Source organism: Macaca mulatta, chromosome 2, assembly GCF_049350105.2.
Source record: "Macaca mulatta isolate MMU2019108-1 chromosome 2, T2T-MMU8v2.0, whole genome shotgun sequence".
NCBI lineage: Eukaryota > Metazoa > Chordata > Mammalia > Primates > Cercopithecidae > Macaca > Macaca mulatta.
The window spans coordinates 4141362-4160573 of record NC_133407.1 but is presented as its reverse complement, the minus strand read 5'-3'; the positions used below and the strand labels follow the sequence as shown (position 1 = coordinate 4160573).

The following is a 19212-nucleotide window of genomic DNA, read 5'->3' as shown; positions in this document are numbered from 1 at the left end:
AAAGCAAGTTCCAAATCAAACCTAATGGAGACAACTACCAGAACGTATAGAAGTTTTTTTTTCTTTTTTTTTTTGAGACAGAGTTTTGCTCTTGTTGCCTAGGCTGGAGTGCAATGGTGCTGTCTCAGCTCACTGCAACCTCTGCCTCGCGGGTTCAAACGATTCTCCTGCCTCAGCCTCCCAAGTAGCTGAGACTACAGGCGCCCACCACCACGCCCGGCTAATTTTTGTATTTTTGGTAGAGACGGGGTTTCACCATGTTAGCCAGGATGGTCTCCTGACCTCAGATGATCATCCGCCCGCCTCACCCTTCTAAAATGTTGGGATTATAGGCGTGAGCCACCGCGCCCAGCCCAAGTTTTTAAAAAGGAGTCTCTTGGAGGAAAAGGGACAGAACATTATTGTTTTTCATCATAAACCTTTCGGTGAATCTGATTTCCTTTTTTTAAACCATGTACTTCCACTATTTTTATCCCAAAAAAGGTTTTTAATGTATTTAAAAACAAAGCAAAGAATGGTTTATAATACACCGTTAGGTTGTTGGGAGGTCTGAAGCACACTCCGAACCGTAAAATGACCTTGTAGTTATCTCCTTAAAAACCCAGTGGGGGGGGGGGGGCGGGGGTGGGCCCGGCGTGGTGGCTCACGCCTGTAATCCCAGCACTTTGGGAGGCCGAGGCGGCGGATCACGAGGTCAGGAGTTCGAGACCAGCCTGACCAACATGGTGAAACATCGTCTCCACTAAAAATACAAAAATTAGCCGGGCGTCGTGGCGCGCGCCTGTAGTCCCAGCTGTTCAGTCGCTGGAGAATCGCTTGAATCCGGGAGGCGGAGGCTGCAGGGAGCAGAGACCGCGCCGCCGCATTCCAGCCTGGGCGACAGAGAGAGACTCTGTCTCAGACAAACAAACCAAAACTGAACTACGGAGACGCCCTCAGCAGTTACTTCCCGGCTGGGTCGCCGCAGGCTGCGGGCAGATACTCCGGCCTTCAGCTGCGGCTGCAGCTTCGGCGGGGCGGGGCCGCGGGACTCTCGCTCCTCGCGGGGGGCGGCGGCTGCGGAGTGCGCACGCGCGGAACCGCTATTCCCTTCTTCCCGAAGCGCCCCCGCGGTGCTGGCAATAGGGCGCAAGATGTCGGCGGCTGCAGCTGCGAGCAGGTAGGCAGTGGGAACCGGCGTTCAGTCTGGCCCGTGCCAACAGTGGCTCCTCTCTCCCCCGTAGTTCGAGGAGACTACTCGCTGCCCCTCTGGCACGATCGTGGATGAGCCTCCTGGCAACTGAAATGGGAAAGGCAGCGCCCCCGACGCTGGGAACTGGACTGAACTCCGCGGTAGTGACAGCTGCCAGACCCTGAGGAGAGGACGAGAAGACCCGAGCCCTCTGCTACGAACACTGGCAGCCGATGGAAAATGCAGACGGAATTGGGACAGTGTGCAGAGTTCTCCAGGCGACAGATTAAGAGAGACTCTTGAAGAATAACGCTGTGTAATCACGTGTTCTGCGCAAAAGAAGTCCTCAATGCCCAGTGCCTTATTTGGCTTTCAGGGTTGGTGAAAGAAAAAGCAAAGTAGATGCTTTCTAATGCTAAGTTATTTAATGTAGCACCATTCCTTGAACTTCTTTCATCTCTAAGGTCGTCCCTTTCACCTGATGATACCTTTGGGCCATCGTGCAGGCATGTGTAAACTTGGAGATCTTCCTCAACATTGCACCATATCTGGGGTTCATTCAAGGCAGAGTCTCCTTGCAAAAGCATCGAAAACAATGTAAAGTCGAAGAGTAGAGCAATACCTGCAGAGTTGGAAAATGTGGAGGAGGCCAATCAAGGGACAGAAAAAGAAGTGCAGAGAATCTTGGAATTGTTGCAAAATTATTCTGGAGATAGAAAAGTCTCCTCTAGCCTTTCCCTTAGTGATTAATACAGGTTTTTAAGTGGATAGTAAAATCCAAACAGAAAGAGGTATATGTTATATAATGAAGCCTATTTTCAAAGTATACCTGAAATTTGTCTTTATAATGTCTCTTTCTTGAGAGTTTATAAAGATGTAATTATTCTCTGGGAAACAAATTGGCACATTCATAAAAGAGAAAAAAATGAAAAAAATCAGGCCCAACTTTCATTTTACAGATGAGGAAACTGTGACATAGAAAGAGAAATGACAAAGACACTGAAACAGACCTGGGAACTGGAGCCCAGCCATGCTCCTTGGCCCAGTACCTCTTCTTATTCTAGGAGCTCATACCCCTTTGAAGGAAACACAATATGAATGTGTCTTCAAATGATGCTCATAAACCTCTTCATCATACTGAAGGAGGGAGATAAGGGGATTAGTTCTTTAGGATCTAGACAGGCTTTTAAGAAAATCTTAGCCAGGTGCAGTGGCTCATGCCTGTAATCCCAGCACGCTGGGAGGCTGAGGCAGGTACATCACCTGAGGTCAGAAGTTCCAGACCAGCCTGGCCAACATGACAAAACCCCGTCTCTACTGAAAATACAAAAATTAGCCGGGCATGGTGGTGGGAGCCTGTAATCCCAGCTACTTGGGAGGCTGAGGTAGGAGAATCACTTGAACCTAGGAGGCGGAGGTTGCAGTGAGCTGAGATCACGCCAATGCACTCCAGGGCAACGAGTGAAACTCTGTCTAAAAAAAATAATAGTAATCTTAGCAGAGCTCTTGCTAAATGATAAAGACTTTGGCAACTGAAATCCTTTTATTTTCAGAGAACTTAAGTAGGGACGGGATAATCACTAATTGGGGTTGTGTTTAAGGGAATTCAAGCCTCTGAAATCTCGTCCATCTGTAGGTCTGATGATTTGGTTACTGTCTTTCAGTACATCTGCGCAGGAAGCCTGGGGAACTAATCCCTCTTCAAAGTCTACATTGAATAGGTGTTATGTTTGCCTTTTCATACATGTTAGTTCACTTAGTCTTCACCACAGGCTTTCTAGATTGGTATTATTCTTAGTCTACCTAAGGAGTTCACAGAGGTTAGGTAACATGCCCCAAGCCACACAGATGATAGGCAGCACAACCAGACGATATTACAGGTCTCCAGATGAGTGAGCCGATGATGACGTCGTTTGTTCCCGAGCCCCGCCCCCATGTAGGTAAAGCGCTTGCACTGCTCACTGGCTCATCAGGGCAAGTTGCTCCCACTGCCCTCTTGTTCTAACGGCTGGAAACAAAGCTGCAACAGAGGCCCCCTCCTACCAGGAGAAAGGCATTTTAATTGGCACCTCCTCACAAAGGCTCCAGTGTTCTAGAGCTTTGCATACAGGAAGATTCTCGTTGAACAATGAAGCCAAACCTCTCTTCCAAAATTCCCAGTTTGGTAGGTCACTGTGGATGAAGAGGCTTGAGACACCCTGAGACAAGCTGGGACCATGATGACAGGAACCAGTTTGTGAAGGGAGGAGGCTGGGCTAATGGGATCTAGGGAGCCAGATAATATCTGGACCTTAGGTAGTTTGTGTTACTCAAGTCAGCAGGGTTTGTGTTGTTTTTTGAGGCAGTCTTGTTATGTTGCCCAGGCTGGAGTGCAGTGGTGCGATCTCGGCTCACTGCAACCTTCACCCCCTGGGTTCAAGCAATTCTTGTGCCTCAGCCTCCCGAGCAGCTAGGACTACAAGTGCGAGCCGCCATGCTTGGCTAATGTTTTTGTATTTTTAGTAGAGATGTGTTTTCACCATGTTGGCCAGGCTGGCCTTGAAGTCCTGTCCTCAAGTAACCTGCCTGCCTCAGCTTACCAAAGTGCTGGGATTACAGGCGTGAGCCACTGCACCTGGCCAAGATCATTTGATGTTCTTGGATGAATGGCCACTTTCACCTGGATCCAACCAATTTTTGCTGCCCTAGGGAGCATGATCCAGAGCTCCCTCAAGACAGAGGATGTACTAAAGGCAGACTCCAGAGGTCATCCTATCCCCATGCCTTCCGCCTTCTAAAGATAGGCTCTTCTGCCCTGCTGTTACCACTCAGTACTCTAGATTAAACCTGTTCCCATGTTCATTCTGTACCCATGACTATTTTTCTGCTTCCTGGAAAATTGTAGCCATAGGGATGAAAAACTCACCAATCAGTTGTGGCCTTTCTGAGGCAAGTCAGTCACCTTCCTACTCTGGTATCTTCCATGGCTACCAGTTGGCCACAGAAGCAAGCACTGACTCACCAGCCTCCAGTCTGGTTCCTTTTCAGCCTCTTTGCCACCCCTACAGCCCATACTGCATCATCCATTCTGGCCATCTCCGATTCTTTCTTGTTAGCTCCCACTTTTCCCTGCATCCAGCCCTCTGTACTGTTTCATCTCTTTGAACACTCTTTTCTCCCTGCATCCTGGGCCTCCATTCAAATCTTCCTCTTCCCTGGAAGTACAGCTTCCGTGGTTAACATCACAAAGCAAAGCTGACTTCAGCAAACTTTCCAAGACAACCAGGGACCAACACACTTTAGATAAAGGGGATAAATAAGGTGGCTTTAAGATCACTTGTAGTTCAGAGGTCACCCGGGGGATTAGGATCTATGCAGAGACCTGCAGAGCCAAGCGGCTTCCCCAAGGGACCTCCTTCGTGCTGCTGGAACCTGCCCTACCCCTCAGGAGAAACTGGGCTGCCGTAGCTGAGTTACACAAGCGGCTGTGGGCCAGCCCGGAGCAAAACTGTGTTGCTTGGCATTTCTCCAGTTCCTCTCGTGGCTGACTTCTGTGACTGTGCAGGGATTCATGCTCACCACTGCACTCCACAGTGACATACTTGAATTTAAAAAATTTATTCACCCGTGTTTGCTCCCACCTTAGCCCCATTCCGTGCGCCCTTCCCCTCATTCATCGCAGTATCAAAATAACCTCCAAATGGGACTGCTGTGCTTGAACACCTCCCATCATGCCTCTTATCCTCTGCATGCATTTACTTAGTTCCTGAAGCATACAGACCCCTCACCTGCAAAGCCCGCCTCAGCACACACCTCGCTAGGTTGGAGGAAGTCCTGGTACCCGGAGCAGTTTGCTTTGTTTTGGCAGCGTCAGTGATCTCACAAACACTTGGCTGGCCACGCAGTCCTATCTATAACTTTCAGCAGATAACTCAAGTGGGTGACGGGGGCAGAAGCCAGGTCTTGGTTCCCGTGTGTGATCCAAGGCTGCCCAGCACAGGCCCCACCCCTCTCATCTGGCTCAGCCAGGTCTTGCAGAATGGGCTCTGCTGAGATCCAACCAAACACATTCGCTATTTGTTAGGTGAACTCATTCCTGGAACCTAGCAGGTATTCAGTTCATGGCTGACTCTCAAGGGAATAAAGGAAAAAAGGAAAAGCGGGTCTAATGTCCTTTGGATTATCTTTACAAAGCAAGAGCTGTCTGTGAACTTGTAATCTTCAGAACAAACACTGGGCCTATCCAGGTCTGTCCGCAGTTCCCGAAGTCGTAGCCCCACAACGAGCTAGGATATAGACCAGCCACACTCAGTGACGGCTCCTGGTTCCTCACTTTCCAGGGCAGCTTCAGTTCCTGCCACGGTGTCAGTGCGGATTGATTCCTGCTGTGTTACTCAACAAACTCCTGACCCTGGGCTCTGGGCTGAAGAGCCGGCTCCAGAAGGTGTTAATCATCATCATTCAGGTGTGCGGTCCTCACAGAGTCCCGGTGCACCTGGGATCCAAGCAGCTCCACCTTGTCTTTGCTGCCTTCAAGGTTCACATCTTCAGGGTCCCACTGTGGAGAAAAGGTACAAAGAGCACCTGGATGGAACAGATCGCTGCTTCTCATCTGTTATAACCCCCGACCCAAACCAAAGCCCCAATTCTGGTTCTCATGATCCAGGCACAGACAAGGACAAAAGGGTAAGGACAAGTTACCCAGGCCTGTGTTTCTAGGACCTAAGGAGGCAAGCATAACTTTAAATCAAGGAACTAATGAACAACCACCCTCAACATAACAGCTCCACCTTCCTTCCCACCCTCCTTCTCCACTATTCTTTGCCTCTACCAAGTCCTTATCTAGTGAGACTGAGTCACGTTCTCCTTGTCCTGACTCCATGCCTAACTCATTCCTGGAAAAAAACCAGGCACACTTAATCCTTTTTTATTTTTTTAAGACAGGGTCTTGCTGTGTCGCCCAGGCTGGAGTACAGTGGTGCAATCATAGCTCACTGCTGCCTCAAACTACTAGACTCAAGCAATCCTCCTGCTTCAGCCTCCCAAGTACCTGGGACTACACTTGTGTACCACAATGCCTGGCTAAGTTTTTAATTTTTAGTAAAGTCTTGCAATGTTGCCCAGGCTGATCTTGAACTCCTGGACCTAAGCAGTCCTCCCGCCTCAGCCTCCCAACATGCTCAGCTTACAGGCTTGAGCCACCATGCCTAGCTTCAACCTATTCTTTATGGGCCAGGTAAACACCTCTTCCTCCAGGAAGCCTTCCTGACTGTGTTAGCCCATTGGGCGCTCACTTGCCTCTCTTTGTACTACCTATTCCACAGATTTGCCCCTGAGCATGGACAGCCCTGGCGTTTATGTGGACATCTGCCTTGTTGTCTCAGGTAGGTGATGAGCTCCACAGGAACAGAGCAAAGGTTCACTCCTGCCTCCTACATGGTGTTTCCTCTAAACCTGAGGCTCAGCAGACTTGTCATCATGTAAAACCCAATTCAGAGTGGGGGGCACTGCCAGTGAATATTTCATCACCGACTCAGATGAGTTTGGGAAGTTGAAATTTGCAGGAGTGAGTGAAGGGTTAAAACAAGTGGGCACAGAAGCCTTGACGAAGCTGCCTGTGAAGCCCTCCTGTTGGTCTAAGATGATGGGTAAGAGCCCAAGGGGATCCTTAGTGTTACCTTTGAAGTTCCAGCCATGGAGACAAGTAGGGATTGGGCTCAAGTCTTCCTCCTGTCACTAATTTGCTTTCGTTTTGGAGGCCTCAGTTTCCCCATGTGTATGCTGTGGTATTGGATCAGCAACTAGATAAGAAGATCGCTCCCATTTCTGAGCGTCTATGATGATTCTGAGGCACAGGGTCACATCTGACAGTACCAGGAAACCCAGGAAACAAGAAGCAAAGGTGACACAGATGTGTCTGCCTGGGCAGATGATCTATTTGGATGATAATAGACCCAGGCATGGACATGCCCTCCAAGAAAGATGCTCGAACAGCTGCTCACACTGAAGCTGAATCAAACATTCCCATTCCTAGAGGTGCCAGATAAGATCCGGAAGGCTCCCTGAGCCACCGACATAATGGCCATGCCATGCCAATGATAAAACACAAACTGTGACTTTGTTTTGGACAGAAATAAAGAGCCCGGTTTGTTAGTGATTTACTGATCACTGAATCGAGTACTAATACTTGGCGACTTTGAAAGCCATCATGTTAAAAAGACCACCTGATTCTCAGTGTCCCTGCAGTGATTGCGTTTGGGCAGCTTATCCCTTGTACCTGTTTGGGGCTGTGCCAGCCACTTCCAGTGTGACCATCTCATTAACTTGCGGTCGCAGACTTGGCTGGACCCCTTTAACCAAATTCCTTTCTGACATTATCAGATCCCAAATCAAAGAGCTCACTAGGCCCCTCAGCCTACGTGACCCACCTGGCCAGTGAAAGAAGTAGGGCCCTGTTCTGTTCTCTGAGGATGGCCAGTGTGCTCTTTGATGAAAACTGTTTCTAAGCAGAGGCCTGAGACCAAGGTCATTGTTCTCAGAGTGTGTTCTTGACCAGCCACACCAGAAGCACCAAGGCTGCTGGCTAAAAACACTGATGCCCCTGGGTAGGGGGTTGAGACCTAAGGTTTGGCATTTTTACAAGCTCCTAGGGTGATTCTTAGATGCCCTGATGATTGAGAACCGCTGCTCCAGCTTCTTAAATGGCTGCTAAGAATTCTTCTTGCCAACCCTGACCAGTTCAGCTGCCGGCAAACAGAAACCTGGCACTTTGATCAAGTGAGCTCTTCAAACTAGTACAGGCCGGGCACGGTGGCTCACGCCTGTAATCCCAGCACTTTGGGAGGCCAAGGCGGGCAGATCACCTCAGGTCAGAAGTTCGAGACTAGCCTGGCCAACATGGCGAAACCCCATCTCTACTAAAAATACAAAAATCAGCCAAGTGTAATGGCAGGCGCCTCTAATCCCAGCTACTTGGGGGGCTGAGGCAAGAGAATCACTTGGACCTGGGAGGCAGAGGTTGCAGTGAGCTGAGATTGTGCGATTGCACTCTAGCCTGGGCAACAAGAGCGAAACTCCATCTCAAGAAATAAATAGGCTGGGCGCGGTGGCTCACGCCTGTAATCCCAACACTTTGGGAGGCCGAGGTGGGTGGATCACCTGAGGTCAGGAGTTCGAGACCAGCCTGGCCAACATGGCAAAACCCCATATCTACTAAAAATACAAAAAATTACCACAGACATGGTGGCAGGCGCCTGTAATCCTAGCCACTCGGGAGGCTGAGGCAGGAGAATCACTTGAACCTGGGAGGTGGAGGCTGCAGTGAGCCGAGATCATCCCATTACACTCCAGCCTGGGCGACAAGAGTGAAATTCTGTCTCAAAAATACAATACAATACAATACAATACAATACAATACAATACAATACAATACAATACAAGTAAATAAGTAAAAAAAAAGTGATACAAATCTTAGAAAACATTTAGAATCTATATTTTTTGATCTCTAGCATAATGTGTTTTAAAACTTCATTTCATTATTTATTTACTTACTTATTTTGAGACAGTCTCACTCCATCACCCAGGCTGGAGGCATGATCTCGGCTCACTGCAACCTCTGCCTCCTGGGTTCAAGTGAGTCTCCTGCCTTAGTACCCGGAGTAGCTGGGACCACAGGTACGCACCACCACACCTGGCTAATTTTTGTATTTTTAGTAGAGATGGGGATCTCACCATGTTGGCCAGACTGGTCTTCAACTTCTGACCTCAGGTGATCCGCTCCCCCAGCCTTCCAAAATGCTGGGATTACAGGCGTGAGCCAACGTGCCTGGCCTAAAACTTAATTTTATAATAAAATTATTGCTGGAAACCAGGCATGAAGAGAATCTGAGCAAAAGATCCATTTTCATATCAGAAACAATCCTGGGAGATGACAGGCACAGGTAGTTGTCACAAAACATGCCCACCTGGCACTTGGAGGCAAGGGTGGCATGGAGACAGCAAATGGCTGCCCAGGGTCCCAGAATGACAATGTCTGGAAATGTTTATTGCAACAGCTACTGCAGCCATGCCTGCCACTACTACTGTTGTTCCAGACCATGTTTCTTCACTGGGTTACATATCTTCTTGGTCCCTATTACTTGGGCTTACCTGGATACCCGCAAAGCAGAAAGAACTCTGAACTGAGAGAGCCCTGAAAATCCCACTGATTCTCAGTCTTGCCTCTCATTTTGACTTTTTTTTGTTTTTGTTTTTTTTAGATGGAGTTTCGTTCTTGTTGCCCGGGCTGGGGTGCAATGGCGCAAGCTCGGCTCACTGCAACCTCCACCTCCCAGGTTCAAGCAATTCAGTTGCCACAGCCTCCTGAGTAGCTGGCATTACAGGTATGCGACACCACACCTGGCTAATTTTGTATTTTTTGTAGAGACAGGGTTTCGCCATGTTGGCCAGGCTGGTCTTGAACTCCTGACCGCAGGTGATCCGCCCACCTCGGCCTCTCCAAGTGCTGGGATGACAGGCGTGAGCCACCGCGCCTGGCCTGACATTCTTTTTTTTTTTACTAAAGGAATGCGTCATGAGTCCAGCCATCTAAGGAGGTCTAACAGGAACAGGAACTGAAGTCAGGTCATAGGAAGTCCTTCCTGGAAGGGAAAGAGCATGATTGTCCATACCTGCTCCGAGTTTAGGGCCTTCCAGTACTTCTGCTGCAGAATAAAAAGAGAGACAGAAAAAGCGGTGGACAGATTTTGCCACCATCACACAGCAGAGCGGAGCTCAGGGCCAGCCCCTGTCTGCTCAGAGAGTCAGGAGACAGGCCCTTAGACGGCTGGGGGCAAAGGAACAGGTGACTTTAGCAAGCAGGAAGGCAGCAGCTGCCAGCAGTTACACTTTAGTTAAATGATCAATGAGATAGTTATGATAATTACAAAGGGCTGCACATCCTGGGAAAAATTACAATCTATGAAGATTTAAAAATTACTATTAGTAGAAATTATTATTATTAGGAGAAGCGGCAGTAATAATAATAAATCTCCCATTTATACCCACATGGCTGAGATGATTCAACTCAAACCCATAAAACTGAGATGCCAATAAAATTCCTGCCTTGCCAAGATTCATTTGTAGTCAGCGTTTACTGCATGGCTGGTTCCACTCCAAACCTCAAATATGTCTGACTCAAGTTCTTGCAGGGCAGGCATCACGTCTGCCCTTGTTACTCTATCACCTCCTGCAGCGCCTGGGAAACGTATGTTTCTGACGTGAGCTAAGAATCTATGAATATCTGTTACACTGATGTGGGAAAGTCTATTAAATTAAGTAGCAGGCAGTCCGAACAGCCCACAGGATTTAGGGTTATTATCATATTAAAACAAAGCATGTTCAACTCCTTATGTTTTTCATTTTAAAAAAATTATTTAATTTTTTGAGAAGGGCTTGCTCTGTCGCCCAGGCTGGAGTGCAGTGGCATGGTTATAGCTCACTGCTGCCTCCATCTCCTGGGCTCAACTGATCCTCCTGCCTCAGCCTCCTGAGTAGCTGGGACTACAGGTGTGTACCACCATGCCTGGCTGATTTTTATTTTGTTTTTTTTAGTAGAGATGAGGTCTCCCTATGGTGGCCAGGCTGGTCTTGAACTCCTGAGCTCAAGGAATCCTCCCACCGTGGCCACCCAAAGTGCTGGGATTATAGGCATGAGCCACGGCACCTGGCCTAATTTTCTTTCTGTCTGTCTGTCTGTCTGTCTATCTATCTATCATCTATGTATGTATGTATGTATGTATGTATGTATGTATGATGGAGTTTCACTCTTGTCGCAGGCTGGAGTTCAATGGCACAATCTCGGCTCACTGCAACCTCCGCCTCCCAGGTTCAAGCAATTCTCTTGCCTCAGCCTCCAGAGTAGCTGGGATTACAGGCACCCACGACCATGCCCAGCTAATTTTGTATTTTTCGTAGAGATGGGGTTTCACCATGTTGGCCAGGCTGGTCTCGAACTCCTGACCTCAGGTGATCAGCCTGCCTCCACCTCCAAAGTGCTGGGATTACAGACGTGAGCCACTGCACCCACCCAGGCATAAATCATTTCATCCACAAATATTTCAAAATGTATCTCATAGATAATGACTTAAAAAAAAACAACAACTAAGAACGATGCCATTATTATACCTAACAAAATTAGTGGTAATTCCTTAGCATTCATCTTTTAATAATATCCTGCTGAGAGAACATAAACTGGAAAAAAAAAAAGATTAATTGGAAGGGATACAGATTACTAAATTGATGGTTCCACACCCTCTGCAAAAAACAGAAATGTCGATGATATAAAGGAGGGTTGAAAAACTTAGTGAAAAAGTTTATTAAAAGCCAAGCAAACAAACAAGCAAACAAATAAATAGGCTTAAGTCCCCCGACTCTGTTGAAATGAAACCTTGAAACTTCTTTACAAAGCTTAAGTCTCCAGCGTTACAGGCAATCTAAAATTTGAGAAGAGTGCCCTCTAGTGGGAAATAGTCAATATTTTTAAAGTTACTTGATAAACCGCTAATGATAGTGCGCCTATAAAGAGTACAATTAACCCAAATCTTTGTAACTGAGGTCTCTCCTCAACCCCCCAGACTAAAAATAAATAAAATTATATAGTCTTTTCCCTGTTTCAAGAGCAAATGTGTTCATTATAGAACATTTTTCAAAAAACAAAGATCTACCATAATTCTATCCTTAGAAGAAGGCCTCTACAAAGATTAAACAGCCCTCTGAAACATGTATGTATTATGTGTAATATAATAAAAGCAAATGACTTTTCTCCTTTAACATACAATGAGCATTTCCACTTGCCCTTAAAATCACCTTCAGAAGGGCATTTTAATTTGCCTCATATCTAAAAAGCACACTTTTCTATGCTTCTGAAATCCAGAAGCATCCTATAGCCTTTGTCTATGTAGCATGTAGTAATGTTTCTTTAATTCCGAAGAGTTTAGGATGTGTCTAAGTTACTGAAGAAATCGGGTCACTTTCGAGGCTTACATTTTAGACTGTGGAAGCCAGATGGGGCCTCAGAAACCATTTGTCCAACTCTTTACTCTTCCACTTGGGGAGAAGTGGTGTCTCCGCAGTCTTGGGGAGGTGAGATGGTGCTGGACTTGGGATGGATTATAAAGTTTTAAGACTGGTCGGACATTTACCAGCTTCAGTTTCTTTTTTTTCTTTTCTTTTTTTTTTTTTTGAGACGGAGTCTCACTCTGTCACCCAGGCCATAGTGCAGTGGGGTGATCTCAGCTCACTGCAACCTCTGCCTCCCAGGTTCAAGTGATTCTCCTGCCTCAGCCTCCTGAATAGCTGGGACTACAGGCGCGCACCACCAGGCCTGGCTAATTTTTTGTATTTTTAGTAGAGATGGGGTTTCACCATGTTGGTCAGGCTGGTCTCAAACTCCTGACCTTGTGATCCGCCCGCCTCAGCCTCCCAAAGTGCTGGGATTACAGGCGTGAGCAACCGTACCCGGCCAATGGTCTGTATTTCTTACCTGCTACATCTGACAGCCCTCCTCAGGATCATGAAAGGCTTCCTGGAGGAAGGGGGATTTAGACAGGACAGTGAAAGGTAGCAGAAGACAGGCAGAGAAACCCAGAGGAGAGAGAGCTGGCCGGGTGCATGGGGAAGGACCTGCAAAGATGGCACAGATCGGGAGGTGTCCTGGAGCGCAGGCTTAGGAGCCTGGGCTTAAACTGTAAGGAGCAAGGAGCCCAGGAGGCCTCAAGCAGGGAGGCACTGGGCTGGGGTCGAGGGTCGGACAATCCTGCTGTATTCCCTGCAGGACAGAAATGAAAGAGGGCAGAGCGCTGCTGCACCGGAATCGGGAGCTCCCGCACCAGTCCAGGTGGAATAACGAGGCTCTTACCTGGACTTGGGGCAGACAGATCGGAAATGCATCTAGAGACTCAGAGTACAGAAGTCTTCCAGAGTGGTATCTGGGCAGACGGCAGCCTGCACTGCTGTGCTACAAGATTCATTCACACATTCTGCTGGTGGTTTACTTTTCCGTTTTCCTGATGGAAGCCTTTCTGTGTGTAAGAACTGACTCAGTGCTGGGCGCGGCGGCTCACGCCCAGCACTTCGGGAGGCTGAGGCGGGCAGATCACCTGAGGTCGGGAGTTCAAGACCAGCCTGACCAACATGGAGAAACCTCCTCTCTACTAAAAATACAAAATTAGCCGGGTGTGGTGGTGCATGCCTGTAATCTCAGCTACTTGGGAGGCTGAGGCAGGAAAATCACTTGAACCCAGGAGGTGGAGGTTGCGGAGGTTGCAAGACTGTCTCAAAAGCCCCTATGTGCATCTGCCTCCTGGGTCGAGGTTTTTTCCCCGGCACAGCCTGTTTCTCTTTGGGGCCCAGTGCAGCATCTATTTCATGCATACTTTTTCTCCAGAATGAATGATTTGGCTTTAAAAAGGGCAGACATCCACGGGAATATACCCTGATCTGCTGGTGCCAGAAAGTTGAGAGAGAGAATAAGCAGTTGGGTTATCAAGGGTCTTAGGCGCAGAATCAACAGGGACACATGGGCCTGGGACTTGGCCCTCTTCAGACAGAGCAATCTGGCATTTGGCATTGTTCTCATGGTCCACACAGGTACACCCACACTGGGCATGTGTGCACACACCCACATGCACACGCACACCCACACATGACTGCACTGGCTGCAGTCACAGGCCTTCTTCACTATGCAGACTTTGTTCCAATGACAGAAACAGCTTCCTTGCAGAGTTCCTATAAAGCTTATACCCAGTCTCTGGCAATGCTGGGAAGCACAGAAGGGAAAAATGACTAGATGCTGTAAATGTACTTTTGTCACAAAGGCGGACTGAACCTTTTCTTGAATCCCAGAGGCGAAAGAAAAAGAAAGAAAGAAAAGGAAGCCTTTAAAAGGTACAGGAGGCTGGGCACGGTGGCTCACACCTGTAATCCCAGCACTCCGGGAGGCTGAGGCGGGTGGATCACCTGAGGTCAGGAGTTCACGACCAGCCTGGCCAACAGGGTGAAACCCCGTCTCTACTAAAAATACAAAAAATTAGCCGGGTGTGATGGCAGGCGCCTGTAATCCTAGCTGCTCGGGAGGCTAAAGCAGGAGAATCACTTGGACCTGGGAGGTGGACGTTGCACTGAGCCGAGATTATGCCATTGCACTCCAACCTGGGTGACTCTTTCTCCAAAAAAAAAAAAAAAAAAAAAAAAAAAAAATTAAATCTACAGGAGCAGCAAACTTCAGGCCTTTCACAGCATAAGTGTTTGGTTCCTTCCCTGCTGTCACACATATCCCTGACCCATTTAGGTAAAAAGAACAGTGTTATGTGATGCCCTTAGGGGCTTCAATGCTGGGGGAAGTCAAGCCTGCTTTTATGATATAGGTTCTGGCTGTCCTAGAAAGTCACTTATGGGAGTGAAGTCCTGCTCTCTCTGGGCCTCTGTCACCTACATGGAGACCCCAGGCACGGGACTCTGGGCTCAGGAACCCTTATTCACCATCGGTTCATTGTGCCCTTCGGATGGCTTTGCCGGGAGTGAGGCTGACCTCGTATTGAATGGGTGGGCTGGTGAATGAATGAATGAATGGATTCACAGTCTCCGTGGAGTATGCCGTCTCCTATGGAGAGGTACAGAAACCTGCACAGCCCAGGAAAAAGACCTCTCTACACCGTTACTGGTCACACTAAGGCTCTCACGTGATTCGTCTGGTACTCTGACCAGTGCAGCCAAGTTCTCCTTCCATGCGAACCCCACGTGCCCAGGGTCCTGTCTGTCTCAGCTGTCTCCTGTTCTGACACTCCTTGACAAGAGAGTCAGAGCACAGCTGAGTGAAAAGACACCTGGGCAGAGGGTCCAGTTTCTCATCTGTAAAATGGGAATAATGGACAATAAGCACGCTCCTGCACACCTCCCCGTCTCTGGCAAGGCAGTGGAGTGCGGTGGTTAATGAGAGAGGCTTCAGAGCAGACAGAACTAGGTTCAAACCCCAGTTCTGCCACTTCTTCTTATCACCATTATTATGTTTTTTCAGGGAAGTGACTTAAACTTACCTAGTCCCAGTCTCCTGACTCAGGCTGTCAAGGCAAACGGTGCTAGGAAAGGATAGGCCACACCGTGCCTAGCACAGTCACTATTCGCAATGAGCACCGCTTTTCTTGTTAGTGGATTTAAAACACTTTATGAACTGGAGTGCTGTGGGTACCATGGAGTGTTGAAACCACTCATTTCTCCACTTCCTCTAGCGTACTGCAAGAAGTATTCAAAACAGTCCGTCCATGCCCCGAGAACCTGGACATAAAACCACCACCCCATCCCAGAGTTAATTACCAAATCACAAAGGACCATAGATAAGGGAAACACGTCACCTTAAAGACACAGAGTGGCTCCCAGGCCCACAGACCCCTCAGTGGGAGTCAGAGAGCATTCACTCATCAACCCAAGGGATCGAACAGAAGCCGAGTTGGTCAGTGACAGACAGACAACGGGAGGTGGCTAGGGAACGGCAGCCCACCTTGGCAGCCAGGCCGGGGCAGTCCAAGAGTGGAGACAGAAGCCCTGGGTGGTCTGAGCCCAACGCCATGAAATATTTGAATTACGCAATTCTCTTGGGAGCAGAAGTCACGAACCAGAGGAAGTGAGGACGTGAGGCCCTGACTTCAATCTGTATGCTATGTCCCTCCAGAGTACGGTCTGGAAGAGTGAGGCAGAGGACCAGACTCTCCACTGTGACTGGTTTACCAAGGGCCTGTCACCCTATGCGGTGGGCTGGGGCCGCTCTATCGCTCCCTCCCGGATGTTTCCTTCAAATTCCCACTGGGAGAAAATGTGTGCTGCATGAGTGACCCAACAGCCAGGTGAAGTGTGGTGTGACACTTCATCTGCCCAAAGACACCGCCTCGCCCACCTTCAGCCGCCAACGAACCAGGATCTTCAAGGAATATTGCTTCAAGCAAATAGGGGGCATGTCAGACCGGAACAACCCCACCACCTGGGAGGCGGTCATTGTTTGGTAGGCTTGGGGTTAATTTTAATTTTCTTCTTCACATTTTTTACACTTTCCAAATTTTTTTTAATTTTCTTTTTCTTTCTTTCTTTCTTTTTTTTTTTTTTTTTGAGACAGTCTCATTCTGTTGTCCAGGTTGGGGTGCAGTGGCTTGATCTTGGCTCACTGCAACCTCCACCTCCCGGGTTCAGGCGATTCTCCTGCCTTAGCCTCCTGAGTAGCTGGGATTACAAGTGCGTGCCATTGTGCCTGGCTAAGTTTTGTTTTGTTTTTTGTTTTTTTTTCTTTTTTTTGAGACGGAGTTTTGCTCTTGTTGCCCAGGCTGGAGGGCAATGGCACAATCTTGGCTCACTGCAACCTCCGCTTCCTGAGTTCAAGCGATTCTCCTGTCTCAGCCTCCCCAGTAGCTGGGATTACAGGCATGTGCCACCGCACCTGGCTAATTTTTGTATTTTTAGTCGAAATGGGTTTCACCATGTTGGCTAGGCTGGTCTTGAACTCCTGACCTCAGGTAATCCACCCGCCTCAGCCTCCCAAAGTGCTGGGATTACAAGTGTGAGCCACCAAGCCTGGTCCATTTTCCAAATTTTCTACCAAAACATTTATTTTTGTTTTGTTTTGTTTTCAGACAGGGTCTCACTCTGATTCCCAGGCTGGAGTGCAGTGGCACAATCTGGGCTCACTGCAACCTCCGCTTTCTGGGCTCAAGCAATCCTCCCACCTCAGTCTCCCAAGTAGCTGGGACTATGGGCTTGTACCACTATGTCCAGCTAATTTTTTATTTTTATTTTTGGTAGAGATAGGGTTTGTATTTTTAGTAGAGATGGGGTTTCATCATGTTGTCCAGGCTGATCTTGAACTCCCGAGCTCAGGCAATCCACCCATCTCAGCCTGTCTCGGCCTCCTAAAGTGCTGGGATTACAGGAGTGAGCCACCATGCCCAGCCCAGAAACATTTATTACTTTTAAGAACAGAAAATAGGCCGGGCGCAGTGGCTCACGCCTGTAATCCCAGCACTTTGGGAGGCTGAGGTAGGCGGGTCACGAGGTCAGGAGATCGTGACCATCTTGGCCAACATGGTGAAATGCCGTCTTTACTAAAATATAAAAAAAAATTAGCCGGGTATGGTGGTGCATGCCTATAGTCCCACATACCCAGGAGGCTGAGGCAGGGGAATTGCTTGAAACCGGGAGGCAGAGCTTGCAGTGAGCCGAGATAGCGCCACTGCACTCCAGCCTAGTGACAGAGCAAGACTCCGTCTCAAAAAGAAAAAAAAAGAAGAAGAACAGAAAATATAGATTACCAGAAGGCCCAGAGGATCACAAACCTGAAAAAAGATTTCTTGCTCATTTATTACTAAGTCTATATTCAGTCTATACTGGAAACTTTACTATCCTGTTTGACCTGCTATTATCTACGTTTAGTTTGGTATTAAGCAATCTCTTTACAGGACCTCAGCAGCTTTGTCATTTGTATTATCTGTATGTTTTAGGGCATGAAGGAGGAAGACCGTGGTGGAAAGTGGGTGGGGGTTACGGGGAGGGAGGCTGCAGTTGCTGAACTTCTAAAAATATATTCCTTGTACATGGCGAAAGCATTCATTTCCACTTGCTTAATTTAAGTATGTGACCCTATCTTCTTGGAATTTACTTTTTTTTTTTTTTTTTTTTTTGAGGCGGAGTTTCGCTCTTTCGCCCAGGCTGGAGTGCAGTGGTGTGATCTCGGCTCAATGCAACCTTCACCCCCCAGGGTTCAAGCGATTCTCCTGCCTCAGCCTCCTCAGTAGCTAGGATTACAGGTGCCTGCCACCACGCCCGGCTAATTTTTTTTTTTTTTGAGACGGAGTTTCGATCGTTGCCCAGGCTGGAGTGCAATGGCACGATCTCGGCTCACCAAAAGCTCCACCTCCTGGGTTCAAGCGATTCTCCTGCCTCAGCCTCCCCAGTAGCTGGGACTACAGGCATGCACCACCACGCCTGGCAAATTTTGTATTTTTGGTAAAGGTGGGGTTTCTCCATGTTGGTCAGGCTCCTCCTGAACTCCTGACCTCAGGTGATCCACCCACCTCGGCCTCCCAAAGTGCTGGGATTACAGGCGTGAGCCACCCAGTCTGGCCACGCCCAGCTAATTTTTGTATTTTTAGTAGAGACAGAGCTTCACCACGTTCGCCAGGCTGGTCTCGAACTTCTGACCTCAGGTGATCCACCTGCCTTGGCCTCACAAAAAGTGCTGGGATTATAGGTGTAAGCCACCGTGCCCGGCTGGAATTTACATATTTTTAACAATAGATTTCTAGAAAAGAGAGAGATAAGAGTAGAGAAAGAACAAAGACTGCAAAACAAGAAAACAGCCCAAGCCAGCTACAAGGACAAATTTCTGAAATTTTCAAGTTCACCGTGCAGTGAACTTCCTCAACTGAGGGTGGGTGGCAAGAGTAGACCTTGTTTCCGCAGAACAAATGTTACTTCTCCCTCCCTGTCACCATCCCTGAGTCACCAACTTCACTGTCCCTGCTCACTGAACACACTCTGCCATCATGCTCACTCCGGTCCCCTTTAGGCTTAGATCTCTGCCAAGACTGCTGGCTCCAGGCTGCCAGCCACGTGCTGTGGGTGTCCTACAAGTTCTGAGACCGGATCCGAGAACCACACAACACAGAATGACATAGGAATATGAACCTAAAGGATGCAGAGTCCCTAACTCAAACCCAGCCCTTAGGGGCCGGCTGTGCTCCAGGATGCAGGGACAGAGAGATGCAAAGGCAACCCAGGCCACCGTGGCTCCCGGGGTACACGGCCAGCAGTGGAAGCGGTGTCGGAAAGGTATGTGCTCTAGGCCGGGCGCAGTGGTTCACGCCTGTAATCCCAGCACTTTGGGAGGCCAAGGTGGGTGGATCACCTGAGGTCAGGAGTTCAAGACCAGCCTGGCCAACATTGTGGAACCCCATCTCTACTAAAAATACAAAAATTAGCTGGGCAGGGTGGCAGGCACCTGTAATCCCAGCTACTGGGGAGGCTGTGGCACGAGAATCTCTTGA

General features: G+C 48.4%; 1 protein-coding gene across 12 annotated transcripts in view; it reads right to left on the bottom strand.

Moving 5' to 3' along the window:
• Window positions 1–4752: 4752 nt before the first annotated feature.
• TMEM44 (transmembrane protein 44) overlaps window positions 4753–19212 on the bottom strand; it is a 43472-nt gene continuing 29012 nt past the window's right edge. For 8 of the 12 annotated variants that reach the window (XM_015132539.3, XM_015132538.3, XM_015132542.3 and 5 more), the window contains one exon: window positions 4753–5708. In XM_015132539.3, the coding sequence (XP_014988025.3) occupies window positions 5690–5708 (19 nt within the window). In that variant the 3' untranslated portion in view covers window positions 4753–5689. Of the gene's footprint in view, window positions 5709–9298; window positions 9790–19212 lie in introns of all 12 variants that reach the window. The other 4 variants (XR_013413476.1, XR_013413479.1, XR_013413477.1 and 1 more) reach the window with 2 other exon arrangements.